Genomic DNA, 12223 nt, shown 5'->3' on the forward strand with positions numbered 1-12223 from the left:
TACTCATAATGACAGAAAACATAGTTGAACCGAATAAAACCCCACTTAAGATAATGTTTGGACATAAAAATGGAATTCATTTGCAATGTAATCATTTAGTGACCTTTCATATGTCACCAATTTTCTTGGCTTCTGTGCCGGGCGGAGAAGGAAAATTTGGTCACTCGCTGCCCTAAAGTTTTGTTTCGTAGCAACAGAGGGAATGATCACCTAACACAGTCAAAGTTGTAGTAATCCCATGTGAAAGAAATCAATGATAAAAATATCGGCCCAAGTTTTATCCTCTCTCTCTCTCTCTCTCTCTCTCTCTCTAATTTCGACTCCAATTGAATAAATTATATTGGACCGAGTTTCCCAAGGCTCTAATTCATCGTGAGCCATCACTACTTCAGACAATAGGGGGAGAAAGGGGTCCTATCTAGGTCATCTCATTCTTCAACGACCGTGAAAGATTTTTTTTCCTACTATTTAATTGTATAAATCATCCCATAACGTCACTGGATAATAAAAAGGGAAAATATTCTTTGTTAGGAGCATTGGCATAGAGCATGGCCTAAGTCATTGCTCCTTTGTGTGATAGATCCAAGGAGCACTGGCTTAGGCCACACTCCTGATCAGAAAACTTCATCCCTAATTAAAAAAAAAAAGAGAAAAAAGGTTGTTTGAGCCATTGGAACAGGGTATGCTAGGATCTCTCTCTTCTCTTCACATGAAATGACCTTGTTGTTCTTCAATGTATGATACTATTTTATCGTACCTCACTTATGTATTTCTCTATGTAGCTTGATCAGAAAACTCACTCCCTAAAAAGTAATTGAATGAGTAAAAATTCTCAATCTGATCAGTCTTCAAGAAAGATGAATTTATATGATATGAAAAATCTAGAGTATCCAGAATGCTAGTAACTAATGTGTCAATAGACTGAGTTTTCAAATCCCTAGCCCAATCCTAAGTTCTCCTAATTCAGTCCAGGCCTAACCTAGCCCTAAGTCGGCCTAACCTCAGTCCAACCCTAATTGATTTTGATTGAACTCATCTGGGCCGAGTTGGCCTTCATAGACCCTAAAACTATTAATTTTTGGCATTTCAAGGCTAGGTTGACCTGATTGACCTTGGTTGCCTTTGCATTTTGCTTTTGTGTCATTGTATTATGCACTAAAAGTGAGGGCAGAAAATGAAATATCACCAACATAAAGAATTCTTAAAAAAATTGTTATAAGCAAGAAATCACAAACCCATAAAGAGTGAGTGATGTGGATGAATTAAGAAAATAAAGTGTGGAAGGTATTGGTGGATTAACAAAAATAAAGAGTGAGAATGATAAGTGTATAACAATCTTTTTTTAAAATTGGGGGCCAAGTGTCATGGTCCCTTATCTACTCGGCTACTTAATTTTAAAAAAATTAAAAAAAAAAAAATATATATATATATATATATATATATTAGCATTTTACCCTTCAATTAATCATATCAATGAATTGATAAGGATTCAAAATCAATCTTGATCGATATTGATCTGATTAAAATATTTCATTGATCCTGATCTGATTGTTGAAACCATGTTATAGGGAATTACAATCCCCTTGCCTTTATCTTTAAGAGGCATAATGCCTTAAAATTTGGTTCGATCTCCTCTGAAGCTGTTGTTGGAGATCTAGATCTCTACAACTCAAGGTTTTAGGCTGATTTCCTAAGGAAATGACCAAGAAAAGAGGAAGAGATTTTGAAAGATTGGAAATGAAAATGAAGAGCATATTTTTACAGATCTCCCATTGGGTGATCCCCACATGCACAAGAGAGCAACACAGGAAGACCATATATATTAAGGAAATGTGACCTGACCTGTCAGACTGCGATTTTAAATAAGAGGCTCCAAGGACTTGCCTTTTTGAAGATTTAGAATTTGTTGGAATTCGGAATGGATTCATGTTGAGGATAGAAGACAACAGGTCATGGATAGAGAGACGTAGCAACTGAACTTACTTCCAATGTGTGGTCTCCAGCATGTTCTTCTCTCTCTCTCTCTAGATGTACCTAGATCTCTCTCCCCTACAGGTCTAGAGCAGTGGGAGAGAACAATAGGAATGGTGAACAATGCCACATTGGCTGACATAAGGAGTGATGCCTACCCTTTGACAGTATAGTGTTATTCCCAGAACGTGGACAAAGAAAAAATCAGTCAGCCAATGTGGAAATAAAACTTTGTTTTTTCTCAGTAAGAAAATCAACAATGGCAGCAGGAACCCTTTCTTGTGATAGTTTGCTTTTGAATAGTCTGCATCTTTAGACTTCCAAGTAGAGCCTTAATTTTTTTTTTTTTAATCCTTTTCCTGTGCTTGTTAGAAAACTCCCATTGCAAAGAAGATTTTTAAATTCATTTTTACCACATACCTTGCTAGAATAGTCTTTCATATCATTCTCCTCCAGTGGTTTCTTGGTTCCATTTGAAAATAAGGGTTTGAGCCAAAAGAAGGTAAAAAGTAGGGTAGTACGGTAGTAGGGTAGTGATGCCATTCTTGAAGAAACTAAGGCTTTGGATCCTTCTGGTTTTTAAATCCATGGCTGATGAGGTGATCAATAAATTATGGGATAAAATAGGATGTCTTTTGGATTCGCTTCATATCAAATTAGTTGTCTAATTCAACAAAATGACTCACCTTGTATTAAGGTTATGTTTGTTTGTATTCTTGTAATGCGTGGTCAATAATACATACAAAAAATCATATCAAACACAACCTTTGACTTCCACCCATGATCTTATACATGTGGATGCATTATCTATTTAACATATATTTGTCATCTCATCTTTGCAACCTCAGCATTCTGTGGTTCCTGAACAGCCCAACCTCCTGTAGAGCTCAATTCTAAATCATGGTTAAATAGAACGAATTATACAACTATACTTTGAAAGCATATGAGGATGTATTTTTTTAGTGAACTTTTTAAAATTAAAACAAAATTTGATATCATTACTTTGCATGTACTGTCAACCTAGAATGCATATCAAAACGCAGTCTTAAACCTTCTCATTGTATTCTCAGCCATTAAACTATCTTACCCAGTTCTTGACTTTCAAATATTTTTAGAACCTTTATTTTGTCATAAAAAAAAACTCAGTTCTGCTTGATGTTTGAAAGACAAAGACGACGGATTGTAGATTTACCTGTGCATGAAATTTGGGTGTCTGGTAAATTATTAACTACGTTGAGGTGCAAGAAGGAAAAACAGAAGAGTAAGAGGGATGAGTAGAGAAAGTTTGATGATTCTCATACTTCTTATTCATGGCTGATTCAATTCTACCTAAAAGAAAAAATCTTCGCTTATTGGGCAAGATGGAGGCATACAAAATAGAGATTTTAGGAAGAGATTGATAGCTACTTAAGTAGTAGGAAGTCTATAGCAGTCATTAGCATGACCTGGGATCAAATCCCGTCTCCACACACTTAATTGGCCATGGGGCAAGATATTTTCCATCCAACTGTGGGGAAGAAAGAGGAGAGGAGAGACCTTCAGGAGAGGTGGGTGGAATGGTGGATGTTTGTACGGGAGGGATTTCCTAATAATGAGGGGTTCAAGGAGAGAATGCCAATAAAGGAGGCAGATAATAGGGTAAGTTAACTATAGAAGAAATAGAAAATGAAAATAAAAATAATATTTGGAAAGTGAAGTAAATGGAGAATTCTAGAACATTGTGGCCTAACCCCCTTTATTTCTTATAAACTTGTCTTAGGAATTATTCTTTAGCAGAGTTTGCTTAATGAATTTGATGTTTTGCCTAAAAGAAAAAAAAACCTTACAAAAGTAAGACTGGAAAGAGAGGTTTTTAATTAAAAAAAAATGCTTATATAAGTGCGAATAAAAAAAAACAGCTTTTTATTAAAACAAATGCAATAAGATGCAGAAAATCATCATTTAAAAAAATAATGACTTTTTTATAGTAGTTATCCATGTTACAATGGAAGGTAATGTTTCAAAAAATAACAAGACTGAGTAATCCATTTTTATTTTTTATTAATTCATCTAAAGTGTTTGTTCCCACTCAGAGATGTTAAGTTCTAAATACATCTATAAAAGTTTCTTTTTAGATAGATACAAAAGTGTCATTTAGACATTCCCTTTGAAAAAAAAATTCTGTGGCAAAATTCATTCAGGAAATATACCCTTTGCTCTTTAAACTCTCTACAGAATCCTTGATGATTTCCTCCATGGAGGAAAATTGGAGACCTAGATCCATTAGCTTCTTAGATCCATTCTTCGACCTCAATAACCCTGGTTGGGTATCCTTTGGCAACCTAAGCAACACAAACACGATTGCAAAGAAGCACTTAATCTTATGATTAATAAAAATGAAAGGAAATCTAAGGCACTCATCAAGATACTACAATCTACCAATGTCTGTTTAGATCATCTGATTCTATCAATGGCATCTACTATTTAAAAATGATAACTTGTTGGATGATACTAACCATCTGACCCACCCCATTCTTATGATCAAAGGTAAAAGAACTAAACTGTGAGGGGGGTTTGGAGTTCTTTAGATCTTAATGAGGAGAGAAAAGAATTGAGGATGTTGGCCACTTGCATTTGCATCAATTGTACTTTTATGCACTAGTATATTGCCTCAAAAGAATGTGTTAAATCAAACACTAAGAAATATGAAAATAAATAGACAATAAATCTGCACGACACAGAGATTTAATGAGGTTCACATACTAGTGTGGTGTGCTATGTCCTCGAATGAAGAAGAAGATGTTTCACTATGCAGAAGAGAAATTACACCCAAACAGCGGCGAGAAAACTCGCCTTGAAACCCTAGCTCGAAACCCCCCCAAAATACAATGACTTTCTCAACAAGACAATAGTACATTATATATACTCCAAGTCATGGGTCAACCCGGTCGAACCATACCACGGGAGCTAAACACCCCCATACAAGATCAGTACTGGGCTCCGGGGTTGGGCCGATACATCACAGATCTCAGAAAACTTCTCATTCGAGTCACCATCAAAATATGTCGAAGCGGGTCAATCTTCAAAACGGGTCAAGAATTCGAGACAAACTTAACAAAATGCCAATCCTACTCACTGAAAAAGCAAACTATACTCCTTCCTTGCTGTGCCTATCTCAGGTAAGGGCGTTTCTTTGACCTTCACAAATAATTTCTTTTTCCAAGACTCCCACACTAGTAAATTACCAGATACTGGACAGACCTGCAACGGAGATCACAGGCAAATTGCTATTCCTTAATTGCCTGAGTAGGAGTGGCATGCATTGTTGCTCCTATAGTATATAAGCTGGTCGATGAAATCTAACAGCTGCAATGATATAAACAACAAGAGCATCTGCCCCCCCCCCCTCTCTCTCCCCTCTCCCCTCTCCCCTTTTCCCTTTTCCCTTTTCCACCCTCTGTCTACATGAATAAAAAAAGCGGAAGTTTGTTAAACCACATAAAAAACAAACAACTGCTTCAAGACTCATAACTGTACATGCCAAATTACCAATTATCTGAAAAAGGTTTATGTGCAAGGAAGTCAAGCACAGAGTCTTGTTTAAAATTTGAACAAGGAACTTATGCTATTCAGTAACACCAGACAGATAGTTGCACAACATTAAAAACTAGCTCCCTGACATAATTCTATGATATGCAAAACCATGAGGACCACATTGCGATTATGTATTAGGTTAACCCATGTATAGAACATTATCCATGTGATGATTCTCGACTAAAGAACTTCCACGGCTCCCCCAAACAGAAGGATCATAAGGGTATGCTTATCAGGAATTCCATTTTCTGCCAATGTGAAAATATTTGGTGCTCTTTACCCAAAAAAAAAAAAAAAAATAGAAGAAGAAGAAAATATTTAGTGCTTATCATTGAATAAACCTCTCTATTATAATTCCGAGTGACTCATACCTGGGCAACTTGTATTCAGGGTAAAGTTCAGAAACTTTAGCTGCAAAGTCACCATAATGAGATATGGCTTCAACACACAGATGTCTTCCTGAAGCTGATTTGTTCTCATATACCAAAATGTGAGCTAGGGCTACATCTTTCACATGAACAGATCCCATAAAATAATCCTCATACTCCTCACTACAGCCTGCACCATGATGGCATGAGAAAATCAGATTTTTGAATTAATACAGTGGGTCACAACGCTTTAGATTCCCCAAAAGTATTGACAGAACACTGGAACAAAAAATAAATAAATAAATTCAAGAGGACCTTCATTGGAAAAAAAAAAAAATGCTTGGCTGAAAGAATTGATTAATGGGGAAGAATGCAAATTCATATTACACATCCAACAAGAAGGAAACAAAAAGGCAAAGGAATTACATTACAAGAACTTTGTCTTAGAAAGTATGAAAATAATATCTATTAAGTTACAAGACCTTCCATAGCACCAAAGTCCAAAGTTCAATCGAAAAATCAATTGAAGACAACTCGATTTTCGATACAACTGGTGAGGACCAAACAAATTAGAGCTATTGAAGGGGCAGTTGATTATTCTCAAAGTATTATTACCGAGCACCCCAAACCTTGACCCAGTCAACTCTCAGCATAGATCAACTTCAACACATTGCATGACACAAGGAAGACAGGAATTTCAGGGGGATGATTGACCTCAAAGAAGGATACCAGGGAAATACAATGAAAACGTTAAGTTGTATTACTCATCCATGGAGCAGTACTTCAAATCTTCACATGGGTAAAAGTACTTAAGATTATGATTGTATTTTAAGAACTGCAAGCATGCATTCATCACCATGAGATGAAAGATAATTGTATACTTTAGCTTATAGATATAATTTATTTTTTAAACTGATATTATAGTTCTTCAAAACTTCAACTTATATTAACTCTACTAATTGTTTTGAGTGTTTCAATAACGAAATCTTCCATTAAAAGGGCAGCAATTTTCAGTATCGCAGAAATTATGATAATCACTGGAAGTAATGCACAGAATGATATAATTGATACCTTCAAGAAGGCGAACAAGCATGATCATGCTCGCATTGATGGTTGGAGGAAGAACAGGGCCCATCACGGTACCAGGATTGACAACGACGACATCCAAGCCTTGCTTCTCAGCAAACTCCCATGCAGCTTTTTCCGCCATTGTTTTAGAAGCAGGATACCAGAGCTAGACCACAATTATATAAAATAAATAAATAAAGAGTATAAATCAACAGTAAAATTAGAAGGGAAAAAAATCATAACCCTGGCATATAAATCCTCCAATTTTCATAGGAGCAGCAGTAGAATAACTAGCACATTGGTGTTTAAGAACATGTTCGATTAGAATGTGAACTTCAAGAACTTCAGTTTTGGCCATGATATGGCCGAATTAATCATCCAGTAAAGCAAGAACACGTGGCATCCAAGGGAAGGACACGTGCCGCCCAACCGATAGAGGCCGCAAGGTTTCAGACTACGTGAGGAGAAGATACCCGGATAAGGAATATTCCCCACAGGGGGGATAGGACGTATCCGAGTAGGACTCGGGAAAGGGGTAAGGCGTATCTGAGGGGGGCTCCCTAAACCCTAGACCTTAAACCCTATAAGAGGGAACCCAAAAGGAGAGAAGATGTAGGTCGACACACACACCATTACTCTGGTGAAAAAAAACTGTTCTGCCGGTCTCTAACTTGGGCGTCGAAGGACTAATCCCGGAGACACCTCCGGGGCTCTGCCTTCTGTGCTTGTGCAGGATCGGCGCTCAACCTCATACAGATTTCCGACAGCAACAGATTGGTGCCGTCTGTGGGAACGACAGAGTAATGGTGGGGAAAACCTACAATTGCAAGGAAACAAGGACAGTGCCGAACGTGAATATGAGTGAGAGAGAGCCTTCAGAATCTCTCCCCCCCTCAGCGGACATAGGTGAAGAACGAGGAAACAACAGGGAAGGTGCCTCGAGGGACCAACGCTCGGCCGGATATTCGGTGCGCATAGACAGTAATCCCCCACCCCCTCCTAGGGTGCATGAATATGTGACCAAGGAGCAGTTCGACGCCCTTCAAGAGAAGTACGACCGAATGGCCGAGATAATGAAAGAGGTCTCCAAGGCCGTCTCTCAGAAGACCAGTGGGGTAGCACAAGGCTCCCATGTCCAGCCAGAGCAAGTTCCAGACGAGGACCGGAGTAGCTCAGGGTCAATAAGGTCTGGTCGGAATCCTCCGAACCGAGCAACAAGGGAAAGCCCTGCACCCAAAGAAAGGACGCGGCGCTCCACAGGGGCTAGGCACGAAGAACTGCGCCAAGGAGATGGTCGGAGACATGAAGACCCAGGGTTGAAGCAGATGATCCGAGACCTAAAGGATGAAATTTGGAAGGTAGCAGAAAACCAGACAGGAACTCGCGAGCCGGACCTCACTAATGACATGGCTCTAGCTGACGAGGTAATGGGGGAACCGCTCCCAATTGGGTTTCGTGTGCCTAAGTATGACACCTACGATGGGTCGGGGGACCCTGTCGATCATCTAGAAGGATTCAAGGTCGCGATGCAGTTCCACCGAGTCTCAAAAAACATCATGTGTCGTGCCCTACCTTTGACGTTCAGAGGAGTGGCAAGGCTGTGGTACAACAGCTTGCCGACGAAATCGATTCACAGGTTCAGTGATTTGAGTTATTTCTTCGGGAAGGGATTTTCCAGCAGCCAACCCCTTCAAAAGACCACATTAAACCCGACTAATGTCAAACAACAGGAGGGAGAGTCGCTGCGAAATTACATGAAGCACTTCCAGCAGGAGAAGATCACAATCAGAGGTCTGGACCCGAAAGAAGAGTTCACGACCCTGTTGGGAAGCGGCAAAGACAAAGAGCTAAAAAGGTCTGGCAAAGCATACACCGCGGAACCTAACAGAGTTGAGGGCTCGGTGCAATAAGTACATTCAGATGGAAGAAACCCTCCAGGCTGACGAAGAAGAAGAGGGGAAGGCGGGGAGGAAAAGGACCTCAAGAGATGATAAGCCTCCCAAAGGCAAAAGACGAAAGTCCGGACACGATCGAGCACCCAGTTCGCCAAAGAAGTTTGAAAGGTATGCACCCCTGAACCGGAGACGAAAGGACGTGCTGATGCAGATAAAAGGTTCCCCAGATGCTAAAGCCATGAAGTGGCCGGGAAAGATGGGACGACATCCCGAGCGGCGCAACATGGATAAATATTGCCATTTCCACAGAGACCACGGCCACGACACCGAAGATTGCTAGAACCCGAAGGGGGAAATAGAAGGAATGACCCGAAGAGGATACCAGGGCCGATTTGTAGACCGCAAGAAGGAAGATGCCCAAGACGGCAACGACAGCAGGGACAACCGCCAAAGGGACCGCAGAAGTGGCCGTGAAAGAAGGGGGCCAACCCGCAGAGACAACCAGGAGCGACAACGGGACCGGACACCCAAGGAAGCTGACAATCGTCTCCAGGATGATTATAAAAGCCCAACCAGAGTTATAGCAACTATCAGTGGAGGCTTGGCTGCTAGAGAAAGTTTCGTCTCGGCCAGGAAGGCAAAGGCCTATGCGAGAAGCGTACATGTGGGCGAATGGTAAAAAAGAAGGCAAAGACGGGGACGGTTATTTCCTTTTCGGATGATGATCTGGAAGGGGTGCAGACGCCACATGACAATGCCTTAGTAGTCACCATGACCCTAGCCGATTGCAGAGTAAAAATGATCTTGTTGGATAACGACAGCTCAGTTGATATCCTGTTCCTAAAAGCTTTCCAAAAGATGGGCCTGGACAGAGAAAAGTTGAATAAGGTCAAGCACCCGTTGCAAGGGTTCTCGGGCACCCTAGTCAAAGTAGAGGGGTCGATCGAGTTGCCAGTAAGGGCCGGCACTGGAGACCGCCAAGTAACAGTCATGATCAACTTCTTGGTAGTGGACATCACTTCGGCGTACAACACCACAGGGTCGGCTTAAACCTCCTAAGGGCCATCGTCTCCACACCACACCTCAAGATGAAGTTTCCAACCAAGAACAGAGTCGGCGAGTGTCGAGGTAACCGGAGGCGTCCCGAAAGTGCTATGCCACCACCTTATGGGGAAAAGAAAAGGCAGGAAAAACACTCCCGATAGAAGATCTGCGCGATGACACCAGTTATCAGAGGGGAACCGACGTAAGAGCTGATACAAGTTGACGTCGAAGAAGGGGATAAGACTCGCCAATTCCAAGTTGGGACCTCAATGCCAAGACAACAACGAGAAAAGCTTGTCTTGTTCCTCTGAGACAACTCTGATGTCTTCGCTTGGTCAACCTCGGACATGACAGGAATAGCCCAAGAGGTAATGGAGCATCGACTGAGTGTCGACCCGACAAAAAACCTGACATAGCAGAAGAAGAGGACCTTCGCCCCCGAGAGGCAGCAGAAGATAGATGAGGAGATAGAAAAGTTGCTAAAGGCCAGGTTCATCTGCGAAATCCAATACCCCAAATGGATATCCAACGTGGTTATGGTCCCGAAGGCAAACGAGAAGTGAAGGATCTGCATCAACTTCACGGATTTAAACAAGGCTGCCCAAAGGACGGCTACCCCCTGCCGAAGATAGACCTTCTCATTGATGCCACTTCAGGACATGAGGCGTTGAGCTTCATGGATGCGTACTCGGGGTACAATCAGATCAAGATGTGTGAGGCCGATGTTTCAAAGACATCCTTCGTAACCGAGGGGGGGTTGTACTGCTATGATGTAATTCCCTTCGGGCTGAAAAACATAGGGGCCACTTACCAAAGGTTGGTGAACAAGATCTTCAAGGGAATGATCGGGAAGACCATAGAGGTGTACGTGGATGACATGCTTGTGAAAAGCCTGAAGGAAAAACACCACATTCGAAACTTAGAGAAGGCATTCCAAGTACTGAGGGAATACGGCATGAAGCTGAACTCAATGAAGGGTGCATTCAAAGTAGCATCGGGAAAGTTCCTCGGCTTCATCGTTTCAGAGAGGGGGATTGAAGCCAACCCGATGAAAATATAGGCCATTCGAGATATGAGGTCGGCACAGAATGTGAAGCAAGTCCAAAAGCTGATAGGTAGAGTCGCCACCCTAGGACGGTTCATATCTCGGTCAGCTGACAAGTGCCTTCCTTTCTTCAAAGCCTTTAAGCAATCCAAAAAGTTCAAATGGAGAGACGAATGCGACAAGTCTTTTGAACAACTGAAGGAGTACTTAGCGACGCCCCCGCTACTGACGAAACCAAACACCGGGGATACCTTGCAATAATACCTAGCTGTATCGCCAGTGGTGGTGAGCGCGGTATTAATAAAAGAAGAAGGAAGACAACAGTGACCAATATATTACGTTAGCCGAACCCTTTTGGATGCCAAAATAAGATACGAAAAAATGGAAAAAGTGGCATTCACCCTAATAATAGCAGCAAGAAAGATGAGGCCCTATTTTCAATCACACAATATGCGTGCTCACAGATCAACCCCTAAATAAGATACTACAGAGGCCAGATATGTCCGGCCGCCTGATAAATTGGGCCATAGAGCTGGGAGAATTCGACATCTAGTACAAACCGAGAACCACGATAAAAGCACAGGCCCTAACAGACTTCATAGCCTAGACAATGCTCCCAAATGAACCCCAGGAGTTTGTCGAGGCTCGGACAGAAAGACTTAGACATTGTATGTAGATGGTGCATCCAACAATGCGGGAAGCGACGCAAGGATCATACTTGTTAGCCCCAAAGGATTCAAAATTGAGTATACCCTACGGTTTGATTTCGATGCCTCTAACAATGAAGCTGAGTACGAAGCACTAATAGCCGGAATTAATCTGGCGCAGGCTTTGATGGTATAGGAATTAGTGGTGCACAGTGACTCACAGCTCGTGGTGTGACAGGTGAATGGATACTATGAAGCCAAGGAACAGAGGATGGTCGAATACTTGAAGACGGTGTGAGAGAAAGTAACAGCCTTCAAGGAGTTTGAGATAAGGCAGGTGCCGCAGGCAGAGAATGCCAGCACAGACGCACTGTCGTGGCCCTAGTTATTAAATTCTTCGAATTATTCGCGAATAGTTCTACCTAACAGAATTTTACTGAATTTTACGAATAATTCTGTCCAAATCCGAATCAAATAAAAAATTCTCGAACTTTATAGACTTTTTAAAAATTCAAGAATAATTCGGCCGAACCGAATTTTATCCGAATTATAACCTAATTTTATCCCATGTAAAAAAAAAAAAAAAAAAAAAAAAAAAAAAAAAAAAAAAAA

The 12223-nt window shown here is 41.1% G+C and overlaps 1 protein-coding gene across 2 annotated transcripts in view; it reads right to left on the minus strand.

The window, feature by feature from the left end:
• Window positions 1-3987: 3987 nt before the first annotated feature.
• The window catches only part of LOC122060487 (cinnamoyl-CoA reductase 1), a 14528-nt gene continuing 6292 nt past the window's right edge, over window positions 3988-12223 (minus strand). For both annotated transcript variants that reach the window (XM_042623582.1, XM_042623581.1), the window contains 3 exons: window positions 6984-7146; window positions 5916-6102; window positions 3988-4292 (listed from right to left, as the gene is read on the minus strand). In XM_042623582.1, coding sequence (XP_042479516.1) covers window positions 4148-4292; window positions 5916-6102; window positions 6984-7146 — 495 coding nt within the window. In that variant the 3' untranslated portion in view covers window positions 3988-4147. The remainder of the gene's footprint in view (window positions 4293-5915; window positions 6103-6983; window positions 7147-12223) is intronic.

This window comes from Macadamia integrifolia, chromosome 14 (genome assembly GCF_013358625.1).
Source record: "Macadamia integrifolia cultivar HAES 741 chromosome 14, SCU_Mint_v3, whole genome shotgun sequence".
Classification (NCBI taxonomy): domain Eukaryota; kingdom Viridiplantae; phylum Streptophyta; class Magnoliopsida; order Proteales; family Proteaceae; genus Macadamia; species Macadamia integrifolia.